The sequence below is a fragment of the Lasioglossum baleicum genome, chromosome 15 (genome assembly GCF_051020765.1).
Source record: "Lasioglossum baleicum chromosome 15, iyLasBale1, whole genome shotgun sequence".
Classification (NCBI taxonomy): Eukaryota; Metazoa; Arthropoda; class Insecta; order Hymenoptera; family Halictidae; genus Lasioglossum; species Lasioglossum baleicum.
In genome coordinates, this window is record NC_134943.1 from 10,946,225 (window position 1) to 10,955,754 (window position 9,530).

The window sequence follows — 9,530 nt, forward strand, 5'->3', positions numbered from 1 at the left end:
ATTCACGATAGTAACAATATTAACGGTAGTAACGCGGAAACAGAAAGCGACGAGTTAGGCGTAGAATGCGTGTTTGTATAGGTGCAAGGAGGGGAAAAATGCGATCACAGAAATTTGTCCTCCGTGACTGGAACGAGCCGGCGTGAGATTATCAATGTATTTATATTACATACCTTCTTCCACAATTCTTTTTAATCGTGAAAGACTCTCGAAAGCCAGGTGTCGATGTATCGGAGCATTTAACACGTCGCGTAGAAAGCCACGGTGCCGAGCGCGCGAACGTGGCAATATGAAATAGTATTTGAAATAAAAACTTTTGGAATTCCATTTTATAAGAACGGTTCTCGAACGTTTCTATTCTAGTCTTCCCTCGCATAGTGTTACTACCTCGTACATATAGTGTACGAAGGCTCAGAAAGTGTAGGGGTACTACTTTCTTTGAAGTTTGCCGAACATAGACGAGGAAAGTTTTTTATTCCTCATTCTTATTCTACAGAACTTTTATCAACGTATTTGTGAGATTTTTCTGATTAAAATGAATCTGAATACACGGCATAATTTGCACCGTATTTACTAATTTAAAGTGTGAAAGTAACTCGCTATTAAACTTTAATAAACAAGTAAATATAATCGCAGTTTTCTATCGTGTTGGCTCTCGTTTTAATCAGAAAAATTTCACCAATCCGTTGGTAAAGGTTTCGTAACGAAATAACTGTAAGTACCTTGCAGAGGGGATGAAAAATGTAACACTATCCGTAGAGACGAAAGTAACACTATGCGAGGGAAGACTGTAATTCTCAGTGAATTCAACTTCCGTCTCAGCGGAAAGCATTAATTTAACGAGCCTTTTTATTACAAATGCTATTTGCACCTGGGATCTGCAATCCTAATTGGATCGAGGCCAGTTACAAAACCTTAAGTTTCATAGGTTGCGCGTTAATTAACGATTCGATACATTTCCCGATCGAACGTGGAAAGAGAGATCGTCGGTTGAGAAGAAGAAAACACTGTGAATCTCGAGAACTGAGTTCGATATTTTTTCTATTTATATTTGTATAAACAAAACCAAAAAGAAGCAACGGTACTAAGGTGTAAGCTTCGAAGCTTTTGTAAATGAGAATTGTCGCCTAAATATAGATTTAGTTGAAGCGAGTCGATTGATTGTGTGTGTCGCAAGGGAATCTTGGAGCCGCCATTTCTTCTTTTTTATACCGGATTTACAAAACTTTTTTAAACTGCCAATTGTTTTTAAAGGATCCGCGTCTCTCTTTTCAAACTCGACGCACAGCTCTTAAAAGTATTAAGCGAGATCGCCCTCGGAAAAATTTGTTTATAAATATATATATATAAATATATACATATGTATAGACGTTTCCCCTTTACTTCCTCCGTTCTACTTCCTTTACGATCGACTAAGGGGAGCGCCAGAAATCTTTTGTTCCTGATGCGCCGACGAAGCCAAATGAAACACACTCCTTTTCTTTTTGTAATCTCTGTATGTTGTACAACTATACTGTGGATAAAGTTATAAATATTATAAGTATATATATGTATATATTGTGTATAAGTTATAAATATGTGAACCGCGTATATGTATTTATAACTTATATGTTTATACATACAAATATAGACGCAATGTATAACCAACATATCTCTCATCGTTTATTTCACGATGGCTAAAAACATTCAAAATTTTACCGTGCTTCCGAGATTAATATTGTTACGCCGAAAACATATTTTATAAACCACTATTTACCACTACTTTTTGTTTTCTTATATTTACAATTCTCAATTGATTTGTGTTGTTTATGTAAAAAGTTCGCCGTACAATTTCATTTCTACAATACAGTGATAGTAATTATTGATAAATTTATAATATTATTTCTGGCTGTTCAATATTTATAACAATACCTGGCACCAACGATATTGACAAGCACTCCCTTGGCCACCTTGCCATCTAATTTTTTAGTGAAAGCAGGTAATAGAACTCAGAGGTACAGACTGACTTTTAAACCGTGAACATTCGCACGCATTAATTTATTGAACACCATACACTGATCAATTTATTATTTCAAACTGATTAATATTTCTAACAATTCCTTTTGCCAACGATGTCGACAAGCGCTGACAAGCGCTCCCTTGTCTGTACTGATCTTGTTTGTGTGCTAGAAGCCAATGGGTTCTAGTCTCTGCTAATGTAGACAACTGGGTTGTAGTCCATGGTAACGACAAACAGGTTATTTTCCGATCGACTTGGTGCAGCACTAGCATTTCTGAAAAAATGAAAAACACAGAAAAAGTCAGGTGTCAAACACGTGTCAAAGCACTGAAAACTGCAATCACAGACGAGATATGAAATCCTATATCTCGTCTGTGCTTCAACACTAGCACCATTTCCTTTATCTAGATGTTAAAATAGTAAATGCACCGAGACGAGTATATACATGTACAACTGTACACACACACATGTACAATAAAGATAATTTATTCATGCAAAATGAAAAATATTGGATATTCATTACAGCAGCAAATGATTCGTGCCGCTTATCCCATAAGACGTAATGTTAATTCCGGCACGAATTATTTGCTCTTCCTAAACCTCCGTACAGCGCCATTTCATGCAGCGGCAAAATGCTCAAACTGTTAGCCAAACGTTACCGACTACTGATTTCATGTGATTTGGCTAACAGTTTGAGCGTTTTGCCGCTGCATTAAATGGCGCTGTACGGACGTTTAGGAAGAGCAAATAATTCGTGCCGGAATTTGGATTGTGTCTTATGAGGAAAGCGGCACGAATCATTTGCTGTTGTAATGAATATCTTATAAATAGTCTTGATTTTTCATTAATAAATGTATCTAAATAATGTGTTAGGGAATGAATGATAACCAATTAATTTCTGGCAGAATTTACTGAAAATTATTACGGTTAGAAATTATTTACAACCTGGCTCACGAGCCGAGTCAAGAGCTCCCGCTCCCAACTCCCAAACTCCCAAATCGTCCGGTTGTGCATTGTGCATGCCTGTCGTACTGTACTGTCTGTATGTACTACATGTACTATTTACGTCATTACATTCTGTCGATGTCACATGTTGTTCTCCACGCAAGATCTATCTCTGACGTGAATACCTATATCAACCTAAATATATCGCACTTATCAGCTGAATTCTCACCCAATGTTTTTGGAAGAAGTAATACGCGTAATCATGGCTAGAAATAGTAACGAATAATGACAGCTGAAGTCTTCGTAATTTTAGGTTATTTACCTTGATTTTCCTCATACATTCTTTCGCGAATGTCGCCTAACATTGTACTCGCGAGTTTGTTTGAAGTCGACAGACTACTTCGACATCAATGACTTTCACTGATCAACATGACACCATAATATAGATTCAAACTGGTCCGTAAGAACTGGAATTTCATGAAATGGATGAAGAGAAGTCGGAATCGTTCTGCGAGGACGAAGTCTCGTCAGAAAATCACGATCAAACTGATTTCAACATGAATCCGAATGTTCCAGTTTTAAAAGGTAAGAATCGAATACATCAACTGTATACACGAATTTCCACAAAATAAACCAAAACGGTTGTCAAAGTTATAGTACTTGTTCATTTCCAGTCGGAACCTAATTTTATCATCTTTTTCATTGATCTTTTCAGTCAGCGGATCCCAGAATGTACAGGACATCGTGATAAAAGAGGAGCCAAATGAGCAGGCATTCGCTCGAAATGAAATAGGCTCAATTTTATTGAACAACAATGATCAGAAAGAGCACCATTCTTCGATAGATGAAAATGTTCCAGTTTTGAAAGGTACAAATCAAATACATCAACCATATACACGAATTTTCTCGAAATAAATTGAAAGGATTGTCAAAATTGTAGTACTTGGTTAGTTTCCAGTTGGAATCTAATTTTATCATCTTTTTCATTGATATTTGCAGTCGGCGAATCCCAGAATGGACAAGACATCGTAATAAAAGAGGAGCTGATGCAGGAGGCATTCGCTCGAAATGAAATAAGCTCAATTCTATCGAACAACAATAATCAGAAAGAATACCATTCTTCGATAGAAGAGAACAGTATTAACTCGACAATTACAAGTTCTACTTCCTTAAGTAATTTATCAGAGAATAAGCTTTTAGAGTGCAAAGTATTACCTAGAGACACAGGCGATTCCCAAGAGAAGTGTCTATCGAAAACGTCTTCTTACAGCAGTATCGATCTATCTAATTCATTTTCGTATTCACCTTCAGATATAGTTTTAGATGATACTCCGAAATCAGTCGGTCCGAGTGATCGCAAGGAATTCAAATTCATATCAGACAATGAAGAAGAGACACTGTATAATATTAAACCGTGTTCGAACGCCGATCGAACAAACCCCTCGGAAATAGATACAATTCAAAACTCTGTTACATATGAGAAATCGAAGGAGAATAACGATCAACCAGAAACTTCAAAACACTTAAAGTATGAGAAACTTTGTAATAAAGATGGACAAAAGACTTCTCAACAGATCAGGAGTAACAGGTCACAAGGCAATTTGATAGTTCGACCGACTCTGGTCGACGACAGCAAGTTGGTTAAAATTTCACTGCCGACCAATCCCATTAACTTAATGCAATCGAATGCTCAGTTCTTGAACAAAAGTCGTAACTTTTTAAACTTTATTACAGAGAAGTCATCGAACATAATGGAGAAAGCTCTGTTGCCACAGCATTTGTCTGTGAAGTACAATTCGGCGATGAAGTCTGTAGATAACGGTAACAATGAAAAGAAATATACAGGAGAATCTCGTAGTGTGAAATCTCCGTTGACAGAACCAACACATAATAGCAAGTCGAACACGATAGAGAAGCCAACGGATATTCAGAATGTAGAGAAAGAATTGAAAGCGAACTGTGAAACGCGAGATCATTTTATAACGAATCGAAACGAAAGCGTTAGCGCTGAGAGAAGGGATGAGAAACATGATCAACCTAACTGTTCGTTGAGTAACGAAGAGCAATTAGAAATACATTCTGTTAACAAAGAAGACAATATGGAACATAGCAATCTGGTTCGCATAGAAGAGAACGTGAATTACCAAGAAGAGAGCAGTAGTTTTAATTCCGAAACTTCCACGCAGAGTTTGATGAAACACCCGGCGTACTTTACTATGTTGAAAGATTACGCGGATTTTAAAGCGAAGTGCTTGAAATTGCAAGAGAAAGTTGAGTATCTAGAGGAGAGGAATCAGATGTTGGAAGCAGCGAACAAAGGAGACATTTATGCTTTGCAAATCGAAACTTTGGAGAAAACGGTAAACAGACTTACGTCCGAGCTGCATACTTCGTTGGAGACTCGGGAGACCCTGAAGAAAGAATACGGTGCTGCTAATAAAGAGAGGGAGAGCATGGTGATGAAGTATGCCGTCAGCGAAAAGCAATTGATCGACACTCAAAGGTAATATTCAAATCTTTTTATTTTTACATTGAACGGGGAACACGTGTGTTGGAAATTTCTTTGCATGCATGCGTTATTCTAATAAACTACACAATGTTGTAAAACTTACAATGTTGTAAAGGTGTTGCTCTAAATAGCAACACAGTGTTTCCGCCTTGGGAAAAACTCTTATACTTAAGACATTATGCCATCGTTGAGTTCCAACAACGTGTATAACATTTACAGGGCGAGAGAACACGCAGAACGCAAAGCAAAAGACAGCGCGAGACAACAGGAACTGCTTCAGAATAAATTACGCGAGATGCAAGGGGAAAGAACGAGAATATGTAACATTTTGGATGGAAAGTGTCGCGAAGTGAGCGATCTTCAGAAAGAAATTGAAAAATTAAAAGAGGACGTCAACATGAGGGATATCAAATTAAAATGGACTCAGAACAAGCTTAAATCGGAAATGGATATACAAAAGGAGACTCAACAAAAATTGGATAAAGCCACGGTAATCATGCTTGCAATCGGCGTTATCTCGTTAGAATTTCTGTCACTGACACCGCTATCTTTTTAGGTCAGAATCAATGAAATGAAAGAAGAGTGTGATCTGATACGTAAAGAGACGCAAGAAACGATGCGGCAATTCCAGCAATCGGAGGAAAACAAAGCTGTCACATTAGATCAACAATTGAAGGAGCAACAAGCGCGTCTGATATTAGAAAGACACGTTACGGAGGATAAGGAAATGTCGAGGCTTCAGTTACAGAAAGAGGTGGAGACCCTGAAGCATAGGCAGCAGGTTCTAATCGAAGAGAACAATACGTTCAGTTTGAAAATCCAAGATGCCGAGAAGAATCGCTTGAACTACGAGAGCAATCTGAGTAACCTGAAGATCATAGCCGATCAACGTCAGAAGGAAGTTATAGAGTTGAATGGGAAAGTGTCCGAGTTGGAAACAATGAAGGTGCAATTGCAGCAGTGAGTATATTGCCATTATAAAAATTAAAATTATAAGTTAGTTGATGTATTATTGACATTTTATACACATCAACCTAATATTTGATTTGTTCTGCAGCAAGGAGCAGTGTCTATATACAGCCGAAGCAGAAATAGAGAACCTGCGATTGGCCAACGAAGAGCTGCAAGCGGATATGTACGCGTGTCGTCAGAAGGAAAACGAGATGTTGGACTTCACGCAAAAGTTGACAGATAAAAATGTATGCCTTCAGTTGGAGTTCACAGCCATCAAAGCGAAAGTGAAGAACCTGGAAGAGGAGCACGAACCGTTGCACGAGCGCATTAGATACTTGATGGACGAGATTAAAATTCTCCAGATAAATCTAGCGAAGGAACAGGAAACAAGAACCGAAGAAAGCAAACTCTTAGCTATGCACGTGGCCGAGCAAACGCAACTGGCACAGAGTCTCGGTCAGAAGTTAGAAGACAGTCAAGGGGAGAACGCTGTATTGAAGAGAAAACTGCAGTTAACTATGAAAGAAATGACGAGAGAGTTGCAACAATGTAGGAAGAAATTAGAAGCTTATCAATCGTCGTCGCCTTGTAATTCCTTAGGGGCTGCGTCCAGAGCTGGATCAAATATTTCATTGAACACAGGTTCTTCGAATTTTATTCGGTATAAAGATATTGCTGTTCTATATTTTTTTTATTTACACGGTGTTTGTTTCAGGAGATACATTAAATGGTGCCTTATCTGATAACAGTATGAATGGCGATCAAAACGTCCCGGTCGTTGAACCTAGTACACACACGTTAATGGAGAGAATCGTAGAGCTGCAAGTAGCCATCGCTAAGAAGGCTGAGAGAATCGAATTCCTTGAGGACCATAATCGATATTTGACCGAGGAGGTGCAGAAGAAGTCGAAAATTATACAGTATTATATTTTACGGGAAAATTCTGGTGCCATGGGTAGCAACGAGCGAGATAGATATAAGGTAAATATCCAATGCATGTTTTATACTGCGTCTAAGCACGTCGTGCGTTTAGTAGCGTTCAATATCACTAATTGCATCGTACTTTGCTTCATATACACAAGCATATCAAGAGTAGACGAAATGCAGTAAGTATAGCAGTAAAATTGAGTATGTTAAGGGGGTAGACTCATTTCCATTTGCAATTGGATGGACGCTAGTTGCATTCGGATTGCAACTCATTTCTCGATAATGCAAAAATGGGCTTTTACAGTAGTCAAAAGCTCTAGATAAAAGATCGATCTAGGATCAATCTCCTAACGCGTCATGTGACCGGCCCGCAACGGAAGCGTGGGGAATAGTAGGAGGGGAAGGTATAGTGGGGACACCTGAAAACACCCCCATCTTTGCATTATCGAGAAATGAATGTTGCAATCCTGGAAACGAGCTACCCTCTTAATTGTTATGAGTTACATTAGCTTTAAATGTGGTTGCACATTAATCAACCGTATCCATTGAACGATTTTGTTGTGTCACAGGCAGAATTAGCCAAATACGGAGGAATAATGGCCTCAATCTTCACCCAACGAGTTTCGGACGAGAAGATGACTCTGAAGCTGTCGTTGGAAATTAACGAAAAACTGCAAACAACTGTGGAGGATACTTTATTGACGAATATGACTCTAAAGGTAAACATAAATGAGAAAATGAATGTCGGAAGTATAGCGTTAATCGATGCTCTTCTTTCAGGATAATATCGATACGCTGAGTCAAGAGATAGCTAGGCTAACAATGCAAAACCAACAAAGACAAATAACTAATTAAAGGTATACGGTTGTACTTATAATGAGACACTTGTACTTATTATGTACAAATGATCGAGTAACACGTGCATATGTATTAAAAATGTCGAGATAAGCGATTTCGTTATCCAAGAAATTTTGCGGTACACGAGTACTTCGAATTTCGACGTCGCAAATTGAACATATAAAAAAATATTTTAAGCATTGAACACTTACCTCAAGAAGATCTGTTTCGTTATAAATTGGACGAGAATATATTTGTTTAAGTGAGGAGGGTCTAGGTTATAGCTAACTTCTACTTAACTCTATGTGACTTATTGATACAGTTTGGCATTTTATCAATTATTTTATACGTTTCGTGACGATGTTCTTCGAATAGAAATCTCAAGATTTTTCATATGTTTTTTTAACTTCATTTTGTTTTAAGTTTAATTGTTGCTGTTTAATTGGAACGTAAATGAGCGGAGACTGTATTTTAGCATTTAAAAAAAAGAAAACAGATTCGTCTTATCTAGTCAGAGACGGTTGTAACTTGTCGAATCGATTTTGTTCAGGAAGTTGAGTACAAACTGCGAACAACATTTATTTGAACGGTCCATTCCGTCGGAGCATTCCAAAATTTTCAACACACGACGTTTGCAATTGAAATTCTGTTGGTATTGTATCTCATGTATATACAACCTACACACTCGAACGCATAAGTATCGAAACAGAAATGTATCACTGGCGGAACGTGTGTATTATAAATATTCTATACATTGTAAACCATTGTAAAGATAACAAAAATTTTATGCTAATATATATATATATAAAAATATTGCAGATAAAAAGACGTTCTCGTTCTTCTAAAAAGTTGTCACTCACCTGCGGTTTCAAAATTGGTACGGTAATCCCGCGATCTAAGCCTTCCTCTTTCCTGCGCTGTGACAGAGATCTTGAAGGGATACTATTTACATCAGTAAGACAATACTAGTACAATAATGAAACTTCTTTATTTTTTACTTTTCTGATTAAAATTACACCGAGCACGATACAATTTGGCCCATATTTATTCTACATGTATACATATAAGAAAAAAATTGATTATAGAAAAAGTTAGCATCGCATTGATTATTTTAAACGATACGATAAGTTTTGAATTTTTGCCGATAAAATACAATTGAAATTATATCGTGTTTAGTATCATTTTAATCAGAAAAATGCCACAAGTAAGTTGGCCAAAGTCCCATGAAAATATAATGAAAGATAAAGAAATTTGGTGGAGGGGATAGGCGACCGGGTTTAGATCGGGAAGCTCCGGCGCGCTTAGATCGCGACTTCGGTGTAAAAGTAAAGCGTATGGGGAAGACGCAGAACAGAACGG

General features: G+C 37.5%; 1 protein-coding gene across 2 annotated transcripts; it reads left to right on the forward strand.

Moving 5' to 3' along the window:
* Nucleotides 1-3,022: 3,022 nt before the first annotated feature.
* On the forward strand, nucleotides 3,023-8,997 carry Golgin104 (coiled-coil domain-containing protein 186). Of its 2 annotated transcripts, XM_076439522.1 has the most exons (11): nucleotides 3,023-3,257; nucleotides 3,391-3,529; nucleotides 3,660-3,812; nucleotides 3,944-5,447; nucleotides 5,673-5,943; nucleotides 6,010-6,413; nucleotides 6,511-7,049; nucleotides 7,123-7,388; nucleotides 7,490-7,513; nucleotides 7,904-8,053; nucleotides 8,115-8,997. In XM_076439522.1, the coding sequence occupies exons 2-11, from the start codon at nucleotides 3,427-3,429 to the stop codon at nucleotides 8,187-8,189; spliced, it is 3,489 nt and encodes a 1,162-aa protein (XP_076295637.1). In that variant the 5' UTR covers nucleotides 3,023-3,257; nucleotides 3,391-3,426; the 3' UTR covers nucleotides 8,190-8,997. The 2 variants fall into 2 exon arrangements, with proteins under 2 accessions (XP_076295637.1, XP_076295638.1); XM_076439523.1 differs by lacking the exon at nucleotides 7,490-7,513 and having other exon boundaries at nucleotides 3,025-3,529.
* The last annotated feature ends 533 nt before the right edge of the window (nucleotides 8,998-9,530 follow it).